This window comes from Paramormyrops kingsleyae, chromosome 9, assembly GCF_048594095.1.
Source record: "Paramormyrops kingsleyae isolate MSU_618 chromosome 9, PKINGS_0.4, whole genome shotgun sequence".
In the NCBI taxonomy this organism is placed as follows: Eukaryota; Metazoa; Chordata; class Actinopteri; order Osteoglossiformes; family Mormyridae; genus Paramormyrops; species Paramormyrops kingsleyae.
In genome coordinates this window covers 4,766,906-4,789,916 of record NC_132805.1, presented here as the reverse complement: position 1 = coordinate 4,789,916, position 23,011 = coordinate 4,766,906, and the positions used below count along the sequence as shown (strand labels likewise).

The 23,011-nt window shown below is 42.1% G+C and overlaps 1 protein-coding gene across 4 annotated transcripts; it reads left to right on the top strand.

Moving 5' to 3' along the window:
* Positions 1–1,698: 1,698 nt before the first annotated feature.
* Positions 1,699–22,870, top strand: bcan (brevican). Of its 4 annotated transcripts, none has more exons than XM_023801485.2 (15): positions 1,699–1,766; positions 6,999–7,075; positions 7,311–7,694; positions 8,144–8,318; positions 9,055–9,182; positions 9,761–10,054; positions 10,154–11,572; positions 12,288–12,482; positions 12,809–12,931; positions 14,456–14,563; positions 16,081–16,239; positions 16,975–17,057; positions 17,203–17,347; positions 17,635–17,817; positions 17,985–22,870. In XM_023801485.2, the coding sequence occupies exons 2-15, from the start codon at positions 7,006–7,008 to the stop codon at positions 18,101–18,103; spliced, it is 3,585 nt and encodes a 1,194-aa protein (XP_023657253.2). In that variant the 5' UTR covers positions 1,699–1,766; positions 6,999–7,005; the 3' UTR covers positions 18,104–22,870. The 4 variants fall into 4 exon arrangements, with proteins under 4 accessions (XP_023657253.2, XP_072572211.1, XP_023657251.2 ...); XM_072716110.1 differs by lacking the exon at positions 1,699–1,766 and adding an exon at positions 2,005–2,456; XM_023801483.2 differs by lacking the exon at positions 1,699–1,766 and adding an exon at positions 2,005–2,498.
* The last annotated feature ends 141 nt before the right edge of the window (positions 22,871–23,011 follow it).

Sequence of the window (23,011 nt, the reverse complement as noted above, 5' to 3'; positions counted from 1 at the left end):
CATGAATAATGTCCTTGCCTAAGTTGTTTACCTTCTACAATAAAGAGCTAGTAAGGGCTTGTTTGAGTACAAGCTGGACCATGCTCTATGCAAATGTCTCCCTTTATTAAAGATCCTGGCATCACTTCTCTCCCGGGCAAAGCAAGTCGCCATTAATCCTGTGCTGTGAGTTGAATGCCGTTTTATTAACTGCACGTATCTCCCTCTTCCCCTTCAAACTAAACCCGAGTCGGCAGTGCCCTTTGTTTGGAGGACGTCTTTGCGAGAAAATGCTGTTTGACCTTTTGGTTTTGGGGGAAATAGGATTTAGGAAGACAATGAAACATTTGCACAAGAAAAAAAAATAAAAGCTAAACCTAGGGAATGTTATCAATATATTGGGATGTTGCCTAAATAATAATAATGATATAAAATAATCTAATTGTGGTAGATCATCCCCAAAAATGTACCTTGTAATTTTTGTGTCTCTCAGCTGTCATGGCATTACTGTGGAATTTCTGGTTTAAGATTAGTCTAAGCTAGACCAATAGATCATGTGTCTCAAGACAATAGAAAGACCTTCCCTAACAGCTAGAGTTGTGTGTTATGTTTTGTTTTTACTCAGGATTTGTTTAGGATGGATGGCAATATTCCCGACTCTCTTACATTCTCAATCAACCTGGTCAATATACAGGACGTGCTTTCTTACCGGTCTCAGTCCAGCCTAATTTCCTGAAGTGAGAAGTACTTGTGGCAGCTGTGGAAGTCCAGAACATTGCACTTACTGCCTACTGTGCATTCGCACCACTAAGGAAACATGACACAGTGTGACTTACTGCATCTTGTCTGCTCAGTGGTTGGCACCTTCCCAGCTGGATGGGCTGCTGGACAGATGATGGACTTCCTCAGTATGTGGAAGTTTTTGTGACTGAATGGTTAATATACACATATAATATCAGGTGTGTCTGCTAGTTACTGGAGGATCTATGTGAACTTTGTCAAAGGAGTGTTCAACATAAAGGTGTTCCACATATTTACAAATGACATGGTATTTTATTCTCTCTATGCTATAGATGTGTATTGGAATGCTGTTGAAAATGGTAAAAAGGATGTTAATTAGTTTCCCTTTAAAGGAAATGACCTTAGCCTATATGCAACTGGCTAGCTATTGCCACTGGAGGCAGATAAATAAAAATATCAGTAACACACTTGTAAGACAGAATAGGTGGCAGGGTTAGTAACTATGGAAGCTGCACTTTAATGATGGTTAGGGTTAGTCCTGTGCAGTGTTACTGAGTCTCTCCTGTGCCTCTGTGTCAAATTCCTCCATCTTCTGATGTAGCCACATCCACCAGAGGAAAGGGTGGATCGACAAAGCTGCATTCACCTTCCCTGCTACCTGCCCCTGGCGGCTCATCACTGTTATCCTGTCACACCAACTTGTTTCCCCCATTGCCTCCTTTCTAACATTCTTTTGTAATACTTCAGTGGATGATCTTACTCACCTCACGTTCAGGTGTGGTTGGGTCCCAGACGCAAATCATGACTCTGATTTTCATGTCATATCCACATGCCAATTTGAGACATCCTCCCCAAAGTGTAAGTCTGCTCATATATTAAACTAGGATTATAAATATTACATTATAGGGGGAAAGTCGAGAGTACATTTTTGTGTACAGAACAGAACAACACATCTATCTACCTGACAGGACCTGGAACAACGATTTAATTTTGAATCCTGTACAAGTACAGTCTACATCTTGGTCGAGTGGAGTGCCCCGCTTTTGGTAAACAGTTTGATTTGTTTTCGATAGTTTAATTTGTACACGGTAATATTAGCAGTAGCACTTTATTCTCGTAAGACCCCACTTTTTCCCGTTTCTGTCTACCATTGACCTGATCTGTAGTTAGTAACACTTTCTTGTGCAGACTTCGGCTGTCCTTTTTTTGTCCAGCTCGATAACAAAAATCCCACATGTACTTTAACCATTAACCTGCGGCTTCTGAGGTGGTCACTAGACCGCAGGTGACGCAGAGGGACATATTACACATGACTCCGTGTCTGCACATCTTTTAACATTCAGGGTATGACCTGGATAACGTCTTAATTCGCCACCCTCTGCATGCCTCATTCTCTATTTAAGATGAATCCGAGTCATCCACCCTGCTCGATGTTTACAAACAGATGCATGTGATGTGCTTAGATTATTTTCACCGCCCTGTCATCTCCATTTATTTTCCATCCACGGTGAGACAAAAACCGGCGAATCCCCGAAATCGGCTCCTAAGGGATGTTTTCCTCGCCTTCTCTGTCTCCGCGTCTTTTCTTTCGCCCTCGTCCACACTGACAGCAAAGGTCTTTCCTGGTACCTCTTCTCGTCGCCGAAAGGGTGACTTACATTGCATCGACTTGCTTATCGTGCGCTACCGGTCGCTTTACAGTTTCCTTTCTAGAGAAGAAAATACCGACAAAAAAGGTAAAAAAAAAGAGACTTTCTTCAAGTGTATTGTGAAATAAGGTACGTAAGCTGGATTTTATCGTCTTTCACTAAAGTGTCATTGCTTTTTAACGAGTTGATGATCTGAAAAGTTCAAAAAACACTTTGCGCTTTTTTTTTGCTTTTCATACAGAAGAAGGTCCGTAGTTCCGTGTTAGTGCGATGGTCTGTGTGTTTTTCAGGCTGCGCTGCATGATATACGACACTTAACGGTGCACTAGGGTGTACATATATTTTATGATGTTGACTATTTGCAGAGGTCATCACACTGTAGGCTACACCTAATGTATTATCTCAACAAATAAATACTCTCATCCTATGTCTTAAGTTTTGCCCTTGACAATTTTCCGAGCAAACATGTTTTTTTGAAAATAACTGTTGACTGTAGGCTATGTTATTTCCTTCATTGGAAAATATGAACAATATCTAGGACTGACATGTTTATCTTTGTCATTGACATGTAGGCCTGTTAAATGTACTTATTTTGCTTTATTAATGAAATGCAAATGCATATGTGACACTTACCCTGCTAATATGCTGCATGGAGTATAGTGCTATAAGGTACAATGCAATGCAAGTTAAATACGGTACTCCCTGATTGGTCAAGCTAGGTACTACATTCCTTTGGTGAGTATTGTTTGTGTGTGTGTGTGGTCCAGGTATACATTATATTGTGGGGACCAAATTTCCTCACAATGTGATAAAAACCTGTTATTTTGATGTTGTGGGTATCCACAAGGGGAAATTCAATTTTTGACATTGAAATTAGATTCTAATTTAGGCAGAATTCTAGAAAGAATCTAATTTGGATGGAAAATAGATTGCATGTTAGTTGCATTGTTCATAAGATAATCCATAAATGTACAAGCGGCCTGTACTTTCCTATGGGTAGTTATAAGAACTGGCAAGTTACCTTCATTTGGTAGGAATAAAAGTTTCATGTTTCTTTGTCTAAGAAAGTTGTGATGTTCCAGATGCTCGAATCGTACTTGATGAATTGTGAGGGATCACTGTACTTCATATTTCTTGACTTTTCATTCATTTTGTAAATAAGTTGCTAAGTGCTTAGATTTATCATCTAATTTCCAAGATACTCATAAATCTATTTAAAAAAAAAGACAAAAAAATTGAATATAATGACCTTTGATGCACCCTAAGTACACATAACACCATGGAGTTGCATAGGGAGAGTTTGATGGTGCACTCGGGGGGGGGGGGGGGGACAGCCCCCCGCTGTCCCTCACAAACTCCGCCCATGAAGGGGGGGCATGGACTACCAAACATTAATTTTCAATGGCTATGTCTTAACTGGCACCTTTAATATGATAACTGTATCCTTAATATAACGCATACCACTATTTTTTAAATACACAACAAGGTGTATTTACAAGAGTGGTGCGGAGTTTTGTACGGTGCTGTATTCCCTGCCTAAAAAAATGTGATAATGCCGTAACTCTGCCGCTACACAGAGCATTTATTGTGATTTGATTGTTCTGATATGGTTCTGGTTCTGCTGTTTAAGCAATCTTAAAACAGGAAGAGGATAGTCTTTCAAAAATGTTCATACTGATGACATGAGAAATGCAGTTCTTTTTCTGCTGGATCAATACAAAAATTAAAACTTTAGTCTGTTAACTTATTGACCATATGTCCATTCCAGTCAATTTTATTGCTTGCACACTTCAGGGCAGTATAGAGACACCATTTCACGTAACCATAACAACAAGCAGAGGGAGAACTCAAAGCACACAGTCAGTGTCAGGCTATATTTCTAATGAGCCTTCAAGAAAGAGAAAAAAATGCTCTTTAAAAGAAATTTACATCCTGTATTTCTACAGACTAATTATTAATGTCGATGGTATTGTAAATATTCGTAAATAGCAGCCCTTCCAGGATGCTGCTCCCTTGAATGTTGTCTTAGGCTTTCTGTTGCCTTGTCCCTGTGCCCTTGAAGAGTTCAGCAGCTGTTTTTGTTTTGCCCTGTCAGCTTGTGGCAGAGACTGCAAATGAGCCGCGTCTCTGCATGACTCAGACTCCTCAGCTGGTTGTCGTGCAGACCTGCATGCACTGTGTTTTGTTTCGGCGCATGTGGCTCCTCCGGCGACACCCCAGCATTATAAACTTTCTGGGTCTTTCCTCGCACCTTATTTTTTTTCTCCATGCGATGAATGTTTGTTGCCTAGAGAAATTGTCTATGCCGTGGAAAAAAACCTGCTGAAAAGAGGAGCCAGAGGATGACAAATGTAGAGAATGAGAAAGAGTAGAACAGGTGCCCAGCTGGGACAGAGAGAAGCTCGGTGTGCTGGAGGCATAAGTTCATCCAGGGTGTCAGAATATTTAGTTTGAGGTGACTTGCAGATTTAGCTTGAAAAGTAAAAGAAAACAGCCTCTCTGTCTGGGCAGGTCAGCTTGACCTTCATCTTCTCCCATGACTTGCAGGCACTGAGTCCCTCCACGGCCCCCCAGGTTCAAACTAATGAACTTTGAAAGGTGGGATGATACATTTGTGAATTTTCCTGGCCGTGTAAGGGATAGATAGATAGATAGATAGATAGATAGATAGATAGCCATAAAGAATGGAGGCAAAGCATAGATAAAGAAATCTTGAAGCTAAAGTAGAAAGGTGCACCTACCCTGAATTTTAATTTATATAATGTTGATGACTTTGTCCTGGTTTTCACATGTTGTTGATGCTTTTGAAGGGAAATCCCAAGAATCGCTCTGTCTATTGCAGCAAGTTGTTATGGGATACCCAGTGTTAAGGTTGTGCATCTTTATGTGTGAGGTTTGTTGCTGTGAGAATCTCTCTGGGGAAGAAGGCAAACAAATCCAGGGGACATGCGGGGGTTGGGGGGGGGGTGATGTTTGTTAGGGTGTGGGGCTTCCCTTTTTAGGGTTGCATGGAAGGCTTAGGCAAAAGAGAGGAGGTAAGAAACATGCACTGATTACAGCGCTTTGCCACACCCACCACACAACAAACCACCTCGGCGATGAGAACCTGACTGCAGCTATGTACCTCAGCATCACACCAGTCCAAATGGACCGGTGTGAGGTTTTTTTTCCGGTGGCTTGAGTGCCAATCCTGCCGGCAAGTCATTCCCTGTAAATTGGAATACCTCCATATAGGGCTAGATGCAGATTAACATCATACCCAGGACAAAGCAGCTGCAGGTTAAAGGCCTTGCTCAAGGGCCCAATGGAGTAGAATCACTCCAGGCATTCACAGGATTTGAACCGGCAACCTTCCGATTGCTGGCACAGATCCCAAGGCTCAGAGTCCCCACTCCAGCGTAAGAGAGCAGTGGAACACAAAAACAAAAGGAGCCTTTTCAGCTTGTAATATGTATGAGTGTATTTAGGAATCACGTCTGTGGTGTCTTGGTGTTCAGGAGGGAGGCCAGAGTTCTTAATGAGAAGCGTGAAATGGAAATGGAGGGACGTGCTGCTCTTATCCAGCTGACTCACTCCTCCCAAGACAACCAGCCCTCAAGCCCCTTCATTAAAAAGTGAAACAAATCCTATAATTATCTGGATATTTTTGAACCAGAGGGAACATTAATTCTTTTAGTTATAAGGAAACACAACTAAATGCATTATAGGATTGACTGTATCCAGATTCTGTATTATACTTACACTAACCACTAGTTTTATTTGAATGTTTGATTGTCGTTTCTTTCAATATGTATATATTGGCTTTATACGTATAATCTGTTATGCCTCTTATGTTTTGCTAATTTCATTATTTATTAGCACTTTTTCTACAATACAGTAACAGCTAGATTTATTTTATAGTTCAATGCAAAATTTATAGTAGAATAAAAAGTATTGATTTCTTTATTCTGATAAAATATAATTCTTATAAACTAAACTACTATACTAACTAACAGTAGAAAGGATAGCTGTCCAGTTGATTGAGAAACTGCGATTTTGAAGTACCTTCCATGTGGGGACAGAGGCTCTCCTCGTCCAGAAGAGTTTTTCATTTTAAATTAAGATAAAACAGTGGATTAACACACACACAGACATTCTCGTGGGAGAAGCCATTATTGCTTCATGGCCACTTCCATCTATCACTTAACATATATTTGTTAAGAAGTATTTGTACCCTATACCATATACCATACTCCTTTAAATTTTTGAAATAATTTTTACTTTTTGCACTTTTTAAACATCTATTCTCACCTCCGACCTGTTCATTCTTTGTCCGTGTGTCACAATAACCATGAACACAGAGATGTAGGAACCGGGGGTGATGTGTACCCCCCAATATTTAATTTGGATTAATTCATCTCCTCCAATAAATAGACCTTGCCTTCATTTATTAAGGTGTGCCTCCCCCCCATAATCAGACTCTCTCCTATGAGTCCAGCAGTCTTTAATGAGCTGCACGTTTTCATACATTAACACGATTCAACACGGATGTGAAGTGACCTTCTCCCACCCTCTATCTGTCAAACCCTATATATTCTATTAGAAGCACGCAGGTCTATTACATCCAGCCTGTCCTTTCTTTTTTTGCAGATCAGGAATGTTCCCTCTACTGCTGCTCTGTGCCATCTGTTCCCTGACGTCCCCTTCTGTACCCGACCGGGAATCTGGTGACTTGCATTTTCGGATGAATCTATATGATGTATATCTTTGGGTTGACTGTGCATAAATAATCACAGAATAACCGCTGTACGGAATACAGCAAGGTTTTGCATATGATAAAATTGGTCAGATACATTATAATAATAATGCAGAATAATAATAATACACTCTATGTTTTTCAGCAGTTGAAATATAGCAAAATCTTAATTATTTCTTTCTTTCTTTTTATATCCTATCAAATAGATAATTCCAGACTCCTGAAGGTGACCATTAGCAAGAGTCCACCTGTGTCGGCCGTCTTGGGGAGCTCAATTACTCTGACGTGCTTAGTGTCATTAGCAGAGACACCCATTGCCTTTGGCCGCCAAGGCGTCCTCACCCTGCCCTTGGTCAAGTGGAGCGTGCTGTCATCCGGCCTGGAGACAGAGATTCTGGTGGCCCGGGGGGGCAGGGTGAAGGTCAGCGGAGTCTACAAAGGTCATGCCTCATTGCCGGGTTACTTCTCTTCATCCACCAACGTCACCCTGAGGCTGGAAGGCTTGCGGTACAACGACTCGGGTCTCTACCGCTGCATGGCTCAGCAGGGCCTGGAGGACTCCTACGACCAAGTGCCTGTCAAGGTCAAAGGTGAAAATGTGGAGGCGGTTGTCTTGGCAACAAGGCAGCCGACTAACTCCTTAATGACAGTGTAGGTCACTGTGGAATGAGGGTGCACTAATGATGACCACTGCACTGTGGTGAGTGTTAACATTGAGACAGGACTCATTATCCAAATGCAAAATGCCAAGAAAATAAGTCTTCTGCAGACATTGCGTGAAAAAAGATCATGCTACCATAACAGCATTCAGAAAGCATCAATCCAAGGCTCTTATAGACCACAGTGACTTATTAGGATAAATGTTCTCTATTAATTGGCAGACATTTTCTATCTGCAGCTACCAATCTTCCATTTAGCGACACAATGCAGACTGGCATCAGTGCCAGTTACCTGAAGCCATTTACAGAACGTGAGTGGTGGTTCATACGGCCAGCTATGCAAACTTATGTGCAAATCTGTTGTGCGTGTCTCGTAACAGGAGTGGTCTTTCATTACCGGCATGCTTCTGGCCTCTACGCCTTCTCATTTCGGGAGGCCCAGACCGCGTGCGAGGATATTGGAGCCCGAATGGCCACCCCAGCCCAGTTCCTAGCAGGCTATCGAGGCAGCCCTGAGCCGTGTACTGCAGGCTGGCTCTCCGATCAGACTGTCCGGTGAGTGCCAGAGTGGACACAAGCAAACCTATTTTGTTCCTTTGCAGTGTTACTGATGTGACATGCTAGGCCAGCTATTTCCCTTGCATGTTGTATTGTGGATATAAAGTCCTGGAATGAACCCAACAAATCCCATCCATCTTCTAACTGCTTACCGTGGTCCAGGTCATGGGGATGCCTGTAGGCTCCTAAGCAGCATATGGCACAAGGCTGGGGTCCAGCCTGGGTAGGATGCCAGTCCATTGCTGGGTACATGCACAAATACAACACAGGCACCTGAGAGATGCCAAATAACCTATTTAGACTATTTGTCTTTGGACTGCAAGAGGTAACCCATCACAACACAGGTGGAACATGCCGGAACCTCCACACAGACAGGAGTGGTGATTCACCTCTGACTTTGGTGATGCAGCAGTGATCCATCGTGCCACCCCAACCTGCAAATTGCATTAACCCTTAATCGATCCAAAGAGTCTCAAATGTGTGTCGCTTTGGACAAAAGCGTCTCCTGAAGACATAATTGTAAGACGGTACCTGGTGCTAGTGTGGTAGCCACAGAAGTATGTTTATTTCATTTCTATTTTGTGCTTTAAAAGTAACAGGACTGGAAAAGGCTCTGTGTTCACAAATTGTAGCATAATACTACAATCGACGCAGTTAAATTTCACTCCCGGTAAGCTCTCTCACACACCAGTAACTCTTATGAGAGAATCCTAACTGTGTGTTCCTTCTGTAGATATCCTACTCAGTCCCCTGAAGATGGTTGTTTTGGAGACAAGGAAAAGGAACGAGGAATGTGGAATTACACAGTGAGGGATCCCTCGGAGCTTTGGGATGTGTACTGCTACGTGGAGGACATCACTGGTAATGGGATTGTATGGCCTCTTTCACTATGTTGACACATCACAGGAACCTTTACCCATTTATTTAATAGATTTAAATGTTCACATTATAACGTGTGACCTACTAAAATACCCCGCTGTAAAACCCACAGCATAACGCCTTTAGATATGTTAAATCCATGATAATGACTTTGATTTAATGACCTGTTGAATAATGCTGCACTGCAGTCAGGCTACAGGTTGGAAATAAGTAACCATAAATGACATTTTATTATTAGCGTGGCTGTTACAAGCTGATACATAAAACAAACCTTAACTCTTCAATAGGTTGCTTTTCTAACAAGCTAACCTAACAAGTACTTAATTCCTGCTAATTATAGCTCATCTATACTTGCTAGATATGTGATCTGATGTATGAAACCTGTAGTAGTTAAAATTATTTTATATTATTAGTAAACCTCAGCCTTATTCAATAGGTTTTCAGTGATTTCTATTGTTGTATCATGTGCCTTAGGCACAAGTGCACTGTAATATTATCTGTGACAGGCCCGACTTTAAATCCATTATGTTAATTCATGCCGTCAATGTTTTTTTCTGTAGGAAAAATCCTCTACAGCTGCACTCCTCAGCACCTTACCTTCAAAGAAGCCGAAGAATACTGTCAGGCAGGCGGGGCTACACTGGCTACCCTGGCTCAGGTCTATGCAGCCTGGAACGATGGTCTCCACCACTGTAGTCCTGGCTGGCTTGCAGATGGCAGTGTACGATACCCGGTAGGGGACTCAAGAGAAAGCTGTAGAGGTTCCACACCTGGCGTCAAGACTATCTACCGTTTTAGCAACCAGACCAACTTCCCTGAGCCACACAGCCTGCACAGTGTCTACTGTTTCCAAGGTAGTGTAATAGTGTGGCTAAGAAGTATGTTTAAGTCATTTATAGCGGTAAATGACGATGATGATTTTATTTATGTGAATGTTTTCTTTCCCTGGACAGGCCTTAGGAGTCACCCGATTGATGATTCGAGGGAGTGCATGGACACTAAGCCAGAGAAGACAAATCAAGGGACAATGGCAACGATGGGTCCCCTGCAGGAGATCGTCTTGGGTCAGAAGAATGAGCTAAACGGGGGTGGTCATGTTGGTGGACAGGTAGACGACCAAGGAACAATGATGAATTTGCACACCGTAACTTCTCTAGTGGACACGTCTTCCCCCACCGACTCCCAGAACCATGGTACCCCTGCACCCGAGTCCAAAGATGCCAAAGCTCTTATGAAAGGAGCCATTAACTCTGAAAACTATGAGCCCTTGGCTGAGACAAATCTGAAAGTTCTTACACCTATATCACCCGAAATGCTCATCGGTAACTCGAAACGTTATCAAAAAATGAAGCTGGAATCTAGTGATCCAATACCTTTATCTGAAATGTCTGCTAACTCCAAACATAATCTACGTATTCCTCAGACGAATCTTGAATATGGTGGTATTAAGACCCCTAATCAAATGACTGGTGATAGGTCAAAGCATTATCAGGATATGCCTGAGACCAATCTGGAATCTGGTGATCTTGCACTTCTATCTGAAATGACTGCTGGTGACACCACACATTATCAGCATGTTTCTCAGACAAATTTAGAATACAGTAGTATTGTATCCTTTAATAACATGACTGGTGTTGGCTCCAAACATCATCAGGATATGCCTGAGACAAATCTGGAGTCAGGTGATCTTGCACTTCTATCTGAAATGACTGCTGGTGACTCCATTCATCTACCCATGCCTCAGACAAATCTGGGCTCTGATAATCCGATAACATCATCTTCGGTTCCTGGTGACAACACTGAACTTTATAAGATTCTGTCTAAAACAAATCAATCCGTAGGAGGTACAGATTTTGAACATTCAGGTGACAGTTCCAGCCCCAGTGACAACACTTCAGAGGCACGTGTTGAAGGGAAGACAGTCACACCTAGTTTTACCCAAGCTGAAATCACTCATGGACAGCAAGAAACAAGCTTACTGTCTGGCAGCCCAAAGCCATTTTTTGACATCTCTAACGAAGATATGAAATATGAAGAGGCAATGTTAGGAGAATTTAATGAAACCTCTGGGACTGCCAAATCTTACGAAGATATGAACGTAAATTCTGGGCCATATGCACAGTTCTCTGATTTGGTGTCTACCACAGTGGACTCTCCACCAGAGGGCACTAGAGAGCAACTTGCCAGCTTCTCTCCTGCCGAATCAGCAGTGACTCGGGATAAGGTTAAAGCTGAGTATAGAGAGGACAATATCTCAGCCCGAGTGGAATTCAGGAACATTGGCACTTTGCCAACTCAGAAGACAGAATCGTTTGTCACTCTGGACTATGTCCCGACGTCTAAATCTGGTGGGTCATCTGTATTTTCTCCAGGTATAATAGAATTTTAACTATGCTATTAATATTGATGTAAAAATGAAAAATGTAATGTAAAATGTAAATGTGAAAAACACAGTAATTCCTTTCTCTTAGGCCCAAACTCCATTCAAGAACAATCTGGCATTTCAAGAACCCCCAACTCTTTTAACACTTGTTTGAATTCACATTTTCCTACTAGATAGATCTATGGATTATTCTACTGGTATGGGTTATAGATGTCGTAATGAATTTCCATTTCAAAGAAGTTATTTAAAAATGACTCAGCATCTCAAATTTTGAGGTCCTCCAACTCACAGGGAAATTTAGAGGTCGGTGGCAGGATTGGCACTACAGCCACTGGAAAAAAACTCACTCTGGTCCATTCGGACTGGTGTGGTGCTGAGGTATCACCTGCCACCGGTGGTTCGTCTTGTGGTGGGTGCAGCAACGCACTGTCAGCTGCTCCATACCTCCTTACCTTTACCCTCAACATTTTCCTAAAAAGATTTGTTGCAATTTATATCTTCTGTATATCTTGGAAAGCTAGTTACTAGTTTCACACTGAATTTTGGGCACATTATTCTTTATTCTTTACATTATCTTTTCTATCCAATGGTTTAATGTCATGATTTTCTGTTTATAATATTTGTATTTTTTTAATAAAAGTGATATGTGCTGTTATATGTATGGACAGTCTGGCTACATTCAGCTGATGGTACATCTCCTTCAGGGACTGACTTTGCACAGGAACAGTCTGGTGCTTCATTGCCAGATTCCTCTTCTCCAGTGAAGCAGGCGGGTCAGGACGCTGCGGATGGACCTGTGGATATACCCACTGGGTCAGGCGATTCTGAGTGGACTTTTCTTGACAGCTTTGATCCAGTCATATCTTCCCACCAAAGTCAATCTGCTGACATCGTTGCAGGTAAAGTTATTAACGCATAAAGGTAAACATCGTGTTGCGCCTCTCATTGTTTAATCACATCTTTGTGTATTTAAGTGGTTTTGCCTGGAGCGTTTATGTTTAAAGAATGTAATTTGTGGACAATAGGAGATTAATAGGGTTGTGATTTAATTGGTGAGTCACTTCTCTTTATCCAGTTTTTTGAAAATAGGTATTTACAGCTAAAGGAGCTTGAATAAATGTATACTGTATAATGTAGTCTTCATTACCACCTAGAATAAAATGTCACACCCAGTGTAGGGCAGGAAAGATTATGCATTAATAAGCATATAATTTATTGATGACAGGTGCAGAATCCAGACAGAAACCGCTTGGCATTATGTGGACAGACTCATCTGCTCCGAAGGACGACGTGGAGACATCAGGACATGCAGCAATAGAACCGTCCACTGGCTACACTGACCTTGGAGGTATCTCAGGCTTTGGGTCAGTTCCTGTTGAAGTTACAGAGAGTTCCTCATGCACATCCTTGGTGTCTGGGTCCTGCGAATTGCCTGGGGCCCACAAAGATGTCCAGCCTGATGATGTCACCATCAGTTTGATGACCACATCTATCCCATTTTACCTTGGTTGGACCAACCTTTCCCTATCAGGCAGTAGAGGTGGAAGCTAGTAGACCCAGCGACCATATACCAGAAGTTATCATTCCATTTGGGTCGGGCCACTTAGAACCACAGCAGGGGTTGGATAAAACAGCGGAAGCGGAAGCCTCTGCGATATCCCTGACCTCCGATGCGTAGGAAATGATCGTAAGACATGAATCCTTGATCACCCGTGGGGAATCTCTGCAAACTTCTGGAAAACTTGGGCAACTAATGGAGTCGGGGTCATTTCCAGAAGAACCTGATGACGCATATTCCAGCTCCACATCATTTATGATTAAATCACACCAGAACCCCAAACCCAGCTACAACTATTGTCCCAGTTGGATATACTGTGGAATCTGTTCCAACCACTAGTGTAGGCAGTCAGCCAACTTCCCACGACCAAAAAGAATATATCACCACAACACCCACATCCATTCTGGATATTACATTTCCTACTGACTTACACACTTTCAGCTAAAGCATTCAACTTTACTCACTGTTTCACTGGACTCAGATGCAGATCCAGAATACAGCCGGGAGATTCCTTACTGAAGTCAGAATAATCCTCCGTCATCCATGCATATCTTTCTGTTGCTAGCAGTACACCTGTGCCATGGTGACTGTCTGAACCTGCCTACCCCAATCATTCCTTTAGCCCTGGTGAAACCATTGCCCCATTGGCATTCAAATAACCCTCCAGCTGCTCTCACTGCAGCAACCTGCAAACCTTAACCGATCTCCCTTCACACTAATGAAATTCGGGGTCAACTTCAGCTCAGCTATTTCCCGACTTATCTTACAGTCTTCATCTCGGGATGCAGTGCTTTAGCTGCGCTTTGATGTCGCATAGCTCATGGTGGCGTGGACGTTTTTGAAGATCTGAAGGAGTTAAGAGAAGTGGATACTGTTTCACCCATTTGCAGCGCTTGATATCTAGGACAGCTTCATTGCGTCTAAAAATGATGTTTAATTTGTTCAGTGGGAATGATTAATAACTAGCCTAGTAAGCAAATCTCCACATACTCTGTTAGAGGTGTGTGAGAGAGAGAGAGAGAAAGAGAGAGAGAGAGAGAGTGAATGAGAGAGAGAGAGACCAGTGGATACTCCCAAACAACTTGTTAGGTCATATAGAAGAACTTCAGCTAATATTGAAAAATGTTCGATAAGACTCAAAACCCCAACCTTCGAGGTGTGAGGGCATGGTGTCACCTACAAATTATAGCAATTTATGTTAATTTTCTTGTTCAGTGGTACAAATAATGACACACTGATTAAACCATTTGGAAGACATTTCATGATCCAGTTATCTGATTCCAGTAATCTCTTGAAATGTCTTGACCGTTTCAGGTGGCTGCTTCAGGAATCCTTGTGCCAATGGAGGCACATGCGTAGAGGAGGGGGCCTTTGCAAAGTGTCTCTGCCTGCCGACCTATTGGGGGCAGCTCTGTCAGACTGGTGAGGTGCCCACTTCTTATTTTCTGCTGCTTATAGTACATCACTACTCATCGTGCCCTCTTCAGAAATCACACATTACCTTGCTGCTGATTAAGACACGTATCTGAAGTAAAAGTAGAAATATGCGAAGCTGTTTACATTTACGACATTCGGCAGACGCCCTTAGCCAGAGCAACTTACATTAATGCTTACTAGCTTCTTATTCCTACCAAACTCTTTAACACATCTGCTGGGAATTCTATGTGTAGTGCAAACACAAAGAAACTCAGTATTTATCGATTGAGTTGCAGACAGCCCACCTCTCCCAGAAGTTACGGGAGTCTCCCACGGATTGACAGCAGCTCCCTGATACCTGAATATGATGCACAATGTCCCAGGAAATCTGGCCTTCCGCTATTCAACAGCAGTAAAAATAGCCGCCAAAAAGTTTCACTGCCACAGCCCCAACCAGTTGTAGCCTTGGCGGTGTCTAATCTTTATTACCTTTATACTGTCCAGGCATTAGATCACCATATATGGTATTTTAACGGTATTTTAAAAAGCAACACTATTCCAGCATTTCCGATAAAAATTTGCCTAACAGTGGGCAGGTTTTGCAGACGTATTTCTCGCTGCACCCTTCCGGAAGATGCGGTAGGACATCCAACCCACCCCATATCCAACCCCGCCTGTGGTATGTCACCTCACGACCCTGTCAATCATGCCGTCTCTTCGAGAAGCATCTTGCAGTGCTTGATTTGTGGATATCACTCCTTAATAGATTTGCAGTTAGTAAGGTTATCAGCTATGATACATGAATGGTACCACGGTCACGTTGCTAGCTAATGACTTGCTTCTCTGAAATTGATAACCTATAGGAAGCATGCTATGCAGCCATTCGAGCAGGCGCAATAATATCTGATGATGCTCAAATTTTCAAATAAATTGTGCCGTCCTCCTTGGTTCTTGCGGCACGAGGCAGGCGAACACCAAGAGCCAAGTCAAGTAAAGCTTTATTGCAATCACAACCATGTACAAGTACTCAGTGAAATTAAGTAATGTTCCCCCTGAACCCACGATGCAACATTCATTTTTTTTTTCCCAGTGTGGAGTGTTTGTTATGTTAGGTAGGAAATATAGGTTGTAATGCACCCTCTGTTTGGCGTCCCCTTCAATTATTGGTAATCGTACAGGAGTCGTCTTTTGCACTGTACTGGGAAAGTGCATGCAAGTGCTGTCCCAGTTCAAAGTAGCAGATCAGCAGACGTAGAGTGTACAGATGTAAACAGTATTATTTCAATAGTTCAGCTGATGGAGCAGATGGGAATGCCACCACAGAGCAAAACGTAATATATATATATATTTGTTATAGAATAAATAATAAATTGCATTATTGCACTCCTTCACTGCATCTGTATTGATGGTGCATTCCAGAAAAAAAATAAATATAAATCTTCCCATCGAACTTGAAGTAAACGATGTGTATCTTTCCCCTGCCCTCTCTCGTTCCTCTCTGTCTATCTCTGTCTCCGTGCCAGATCTAGCTCCATGTGATGCAGACTGGCAGAAGTTCCAGGGCTTCTGCTACAGACACTTCAGCAACCAGCAGGCCTGGGAGGAGGCGGAGCAGCACTGCCGGACGCACGGAGGCCACCTGGCGTCCGTCTGGACCCCGGAGGAGCAGGACTTCATCTACAGTAGGGCAGATATCGCTGCTCCGTACAGCTCCAATCTGACCCTTATTAAGAACAGCAGAAATTGCATTACGGTGATAATTTTAGACAAGGATTTCAGGTCTCTAAGGAATCATGGCCTCTGATTAAAGTTAACTAGAATTTATTAAGTATTGTGAAGTTCAGTGTGAATGTAATGGAATCATAAAACTGACTTGTAAAATATGATATTTAAAATGCCAAAATGTTCGCATCTTATGCATCTAAAAGTCTCATGGTCTGATGTTCAGTCTCCTAGCGCAATTGGATAATACTATTAATATGTAAAAAAATTGCTAAATAAAATCCGTTTTGATGTAAAAGTTTAGATTGCATACTTTCCCATGATGTGTAACACAACATGGCTGATTCCGGTAGTTTTGTGCAGCTACGTGGGTGTGAACTTCAGAGACAAATTCCCGTGTAACTGACAACCCACTGTAAGAAAACAAAACGCTTTTGGGTTTTTTTCAGTCTCATACCCCTTTTGGCAGAAAGCCAGCGCCTCTACACAATTTCATTGACCGGCTCATCTACAAGTTCAAGTTATTCTTTACCCCTTGGAAAACCGATGTCGTACGCGATAAGCCCACATTTTTGTGTTGCCAAAATATAAACGAGTCTCTAATGCTCTCAACTTTATATTATGTCTTGTGTGAGAAGTCTGATCCTAATCTTGTGTTCCTGCGGCACTTTTCATCGCGATGTCTCTCTCCTCAGATAACTACAGGGACTATCAGTGGATAGGACTCAATGACAAAACCATAGAAGGGGATTTTCACTGGTCTGATGGAAGCCCCTTGGTCAGCTCAAGATTCACTATCTATTCAACCTTCAGAAAAAATTGAGCATCATACAGATATTTGGAAATTGACCAGTAACTGCAGTGAGCATTTTTGGAGGAAAAAATACTACTACTGACTGACTCTATGCCACATGTCCTTCCAGCTGTATGAGAACTGGTACAATGGGCAACCAGACAGCTACTTCCTGTCTGGAGAGGACTGTGGAGTGATGATGTGGAATGATGGAGGGCGATGGAGCGATGTACCCTGCAACTACCATCTCCCCTACGTCTGCAAAAAGGGTACTGGTGAGTCGGGTTTGGGTGCATGCTATCGTCTATCAGCCTCAGGTAATTTTTGACATGAAGTGGGTGCTCATGGAGAATGAAATACAATTCATGTATTACTCATGGTATCTGTAATATATGGTAGGACTATCCATTTCTGCAATGCATTGATATGTACAATTTTATGAAACCGGCTTCAGTACATTTATTGCAGTCATATTATGGGCGGAGTCTTCAGTGTGATCTTTGTGCTTGAAGCATTGTCTGAATTTGTGTTGACTTGTGCTCTGACTTTTTTTGCTGAACAGCCTTCTGCGGCGAGCCCCCCACTCTCCCTAACACACAGGTGTTTAGCCAGGGACATCTGCATTATGAGGTCAGTTCCATGGTCCGCTACTACTGCGTTGACGGCTACCTGCCAAGGCATAATCCCGTCATCAAGTGTCTGCCCAATGGCCAGTGGGAGGAGCCTCAGTTCATGTGTGTCCCAGGTGAGAATACAGAAGATATTTCACACTATCAGGAGTAATTACAGACTGATAATGAATAGGACAGCATATATGTGTAAGATTGTAGTTCAGAATGTTGCATCTTTAACACATAATGATTTTGGATGTTGATGTTTACACTGTCTGATTGCTCCACTTCTTGATTTCAGTGAACTCAGCAGAAGACAACCAGACCGCAGAGTCTCCTTTTAAACATAGAATCATTGTGGAGGATACAACTACAAAGAAGGCTGCACCAGAGTTTCGGGACATAAACTGGAACATCTAGACCTCATCTATAAGCGCTACTTTGAATCCATTCCTTTCCATCGTTTGTCTCAGACAAGTTTAAGACTCTTTTCTAAGCTTCCTAGTTGTGATCTGATGTTCAGAATGGATCTAAATAATGTTATTACCTGTAGCTGAACACAGAAGAGTGTTTGCAAATTTTGTTAGCTGGTCCCAATGTGCTTTGCATGTAGATCTTCACCTAGTCTGTTCCAGTGTGTTCAGTTCTTGACAGTATTGATACTTATGAGCACAATGTATTTTTGCTAGACTGCACAGTATATTATAATTTAGGAGCACAATTATATTCTCTATAGGATGCAAGGTTTTTATCATCCAGATTGTTTAGAATTCTATTTTTTGATTCAGTTTGGATGATGATGAACGCCTACTATCATGAGCCCCTATTATTTTAAAACAATGACATCCAGAATCATCAAAATCCTTTTGTAAATTAACAGTTCTATAATGACTATATAAAAATGAGTGTTTGCTTAGTATACTGATTTTTTTTTTAATCAATGCAATTTTCTTTCGCTGTATCCTTTTGAGATCAGTGTTCAAGTTTTCAATCCACATATAAAAAGTTAGTTTTTTATATTGATGGATACAGCATCCTATACAAATAATCCAGTAACCAGTAAATGGAGATGCTCGGAGAGTAGCAATGTCATTTAGCCCCGAAGCTGTTTGGTAAAGCAGCCTGTAGCATGTGTTATTTCGGAATGGACTGGATTTAGTTGGGGGGGGGGCAACTGGTCCCCCTGTGCCCTGATGCTTGAAAAAGATGTTGCTAAAGTGCCCTCTTGAATGGCAATGATGCTGCTTTTGGCTGCCCTTCACATGAAAAAACATGATTGATCGCTACCTAGGGCCCCCCCTTACTGTGAGGTAGTATAATTATGTGCCCTGTAGAGCAACAAAATGTGATGACGTGTCTTAATGAGTGTCCCTCCAGTGGAGGAAATGTGATGCAGTGCCCTATACCATGCCCTTAGGACGGTCTAAGTGGCCCCTATGGGCACCCTTCCAATGGAAAAGGGTGCTGGTATGAAGTGATCTCTGTGCCCCCCCTACATGATTAAGTGTCCCAAAGGGTGTCCTTTGCAGTGGATAAAATGTGATGCAGTGCTGTAAAGGGTCTCCTAAGTGGCGAGAAAACATGAAGAATTACAAATAGATGCCCCTCCAGTGGATAAAATGTGATGCAGTGCTGTATAGGGTGTCCCTATATGTGTTAGAATGTGGGGAATTGTCCCAATGGATGCCATTCCAGTGGATAAAATGTGATGCAGTGCTGTATAGGGTGTCCCTATGTGTTAGAATGTGGGGAATTGTCCTAATGGATGCCCTTCCAGTGGATAAAATGTGATGCAGTGCTGTATAGGGTGTCCCTATATGTGTTAGAATGTGGGGAATTGTCCTAATGGATGCCCTTCCAGTGGATAAAATGTGATGCAGTGCTGTATAGGGTGTCCCTATATGTGTTAGAATGTGGGGAATTGTCCTAATGGATGCCCTTCCAGTGGATAAAATGTGATGCAGTGCTGTATAGGGTGTCCCTATATGTGTTAGAATGTGGGGAATTGTCCTAATGGATGCCCTTCCAGTGGATAAAATGTGATGCAGTGCTGTATAGGGTGTCCCTATATGTGTTAGAATGTGGGGAATTGTCCTAATGGATGCCCTTCCAGTGGATAAAATGTGATGCAGTGCTGTATAGGGTGTCCCTATATGTGTTAGAATGTGGGGAATTGTCCCAATGGATGCCTTTCCAGTGGATAAAATGTGATGCAGTGCTGTATAGGGTGTCTCTATATGTATTAGAATGTGGGGAATTGTCCCAATGGATGCCTTTCCAGTGGATAAAATGTGATGCAGTGCTGTATAGGGTGTCCCTGTGTGTGTTAGAATGTGGGGAATTGTCCTAATGGATGCCCTTCCAGTGGATAAAATGTGATGCAGTGCTGTATAGGGTGTCTCTATATGTATTAGAATGTGGGGAATTGTCCCAATGGATGCCTTTCCAGTGGATAAAATGTGATGCAGTGCTGTATAGGGTGTCCCTATGTGTGTTAGAATGTGGGGAATTATCCTAATGGATGCCCTTGCAGTGGATAAAATGTGATATAGTGCCACATAAGGTCTGGGGTGCCCTTCCAAGTGAGAATGACGTAGTGCCCCTAAAATTGAAATGATCCCTTATTTGCCATTTGAAGAAGTATGAGCACAGATACATTGGAATAATTCCCTTTGCCTACCCTGTCTTGCTCTCCATGACACACGCAGATACACATACAGATGAGAGCAAGCTTGGGGGTCACAGCAGGTCAGCCAGCATGCGGTGCCCCTGGAGCTGCGGGTTAAAGGCCCACAGACATGTGTCTGTCCTGCTCAGGCTGGGGCTTAAACTGGGGATCTTCTGATTGTAGGCACAGATGTTTTGCTGCTGAGCCACTCACCGCCATTTATATTGGAAAAAAATATCTCTGATGGGTGCCTTTCCAGTAAGATGCAGTTTCCAGTGAGATGCAGTTTCCTGTGCATCTTAATTAAATGAAACAATATACCCTCAAGTTGCTCCAATGTGCAAGAAAATGTGCTATTGAAAATTTATACCTCCAGCTTTTAAATGTAACACTAGGAAAGAAAAATGTGACATCTAGTTTGCTTCTGCAGCCCACAATATAATAGATAAATCCCTCTTGCTGCATCTTGATTTTTTCCTTCTTTTAAATAGACCCGTTAGGTCAGGTTAGGTTAGGTTAGGTTTGGTTAGGTTAGATTAGGTTAGGCTAGGCTAGGCTAGGCTGGCTTTATTTAATATTAAAGGATAAAGTCGCAAGGATTGCCAGGGATGCCACAATAAAGTTTAAGATATTAATTTCCAATGCCATTCTTGCTGGTGAATAATCTCACAGCTATAAAAACATACATATATTCCGACTATTTAAGTTTTGAGTTTCAGCTACACCCCCTTTATAATGTTCTGATGTCAAGAGGGGCTATAGTACAGTCTGAGCTGTAAACCTGACATCCTGCTAGTGTGTGAGGTAGCTAATATACAAGCTGTCTTCAAAGTCGATATGACTGAGTTTCACCAATGATGTATTACTAATGCATGGACACTGCTTTTATATACTAACTGGTGTAATGGTACAAGCCATATCATGTATTTTAATGTAGATGCCTAGCTAAGCTGTCTAATGTAACTGTATAAACAGGTATATTGCTTAGCTGATCGTATGATGACCAGTGCACTTTATTTAGGAATCAAGCAGATGTCCAAAAGTACTTCCTAAGGAAATTATTTTAGGATAATTTAGGAAAATAACCCGTCTCCTACTGGGGGGGTGCCCCCTTTATATTTTTTCCCCTGCTCTTCAAACCGTCTGAGTCTGCCAATGATGTGTTACATGACTCTAGTAGTGGGGACCAACAGCAACAATACTGATAGTCTGTGATGACCTGGCATCCTGTCCAGGATGTACCCCTGCCCCGTGCCCTGTGATGGCCTGGCATTCCGCCCAGGATGTACCCCTGCCCCATGCCCTGTGATGGCCTGGCATCCCGTCCAGGATGTACCCCTGCCCCGTGCCCTGTGATGGCCTGGCATCCCATCCAGGATGTACCCCTGCCCCATGCCCTGTGATGACCTGGCATTCTGCCCAGGATGTACCCCTGCCCCGTGCCCTGTGATGACCTGGCATCCCGTCCAGGGTGTACCCTATCCTCATGCCCTGTGATGGCCTGGCATCTCGCCCAGGATGTACCCCTGCCCTATGCCCTGTGATGGCCTGGCATCTCGCCCAGGATGTACCCCTGCCCCATGCCCTGTGATGACCTGGCATCCCGTCCAGGATGTACCCCTGCCCCGTGCCCTGTGATGACCTGGCATCCTGCCCAGGATGTACCCCTGCCTTGTACCCTACATTGCTTGGGATAGGCTCCTGAGCTTACTGTGTGGTTGTAGGTTGGATAGAATATCGATAGCTTATTTTTTATGGCTATTGCTTCACAATTGCATTATATGTCCATATTTTCTACCACTAAACTTTGCTATAATAAAGTTTTAGACATTAAATATTTAAAGCTGCTAACATTCATTATCTATGCCTCTCTTGTCAAATAAAATGCAGTCATATTGTTTCAATTTTAATAAAAAGGTATTTCACTTATTTTCTGTATATGCTTAAGTGAAAATGTAAGGGTTTTCCTATAGTGTTTTTTTTGTATTGCATGTGAATTTCTTTAACTAAAACCAAAAATCCCAGTTATTGCCTGACCTAAACCACAACAATGAACAGAGGCTATATAGGCCAAAATAAGAATTAACTTAAACTCAAGGAAATTCTGATTGCAGGTTTCATATTATTATCAAGTGAACTGTGTACTGAATGTTAACTTGGCAGTGAGATCAGATCCACCAGTGGGAAAAGCCCAGTGCACCATTTGTATTGTGTCATTAGGCGTATTTGTTTCAAGGGTTAAGAACTGAAAATGTAAGTCCTGTGAAAGGACATAAATGAAAAACATTGATGTTTTTGTTTCTTTAATCATCATGTAAATGACTATTCAACCCAGCTGGTCTATAAAACAAAAATGTTTATGAAAATGGTCTTTAACATGCGACATATATGTTTAGAATGCTACAGTTTTGAAGTTTCAAGATCAAGAGAATGTTTTAACAGCTAAACTGAACTGTTCTACTAGTTTTTTAGGGCTGAATATTATTTTAATAAATCTTTACTATAGCAACTATTGAAAATTTTATACCGGCATTTTTTAAATGCAACACTAGGAATGTATTGCCTGGAAATGTATTTTTCTACATAGTATAATCTGCTTGAATGTAATTAAGTGATTATTACAGAAATATTTAGCCATTATTCTAAAAATATTTGTTACT

Coding starts and splice junctions, on each gene's coding strand:
- bcan (XM_023801485.2), top strand. CDS start 7,006: ATGTTCCCTCTACTGCTGCTCTGTGCCATCTGTTCCCTGACGTCCCCT. Junction 12,483..12,808: donor ATCTGCTGACATCGTTGCAG/GTAAAGTTATTA, acceptor TATTGATGACAG/GTGCAGAATCCAGACAGAAA. Junction 17,818..17,984: donor TCAGTTCATGTGTGTCCCAG/GTGAGAATACAG, acceptor TCTTGATTTCAG/TGAACTCAGCAGAAGACAAC.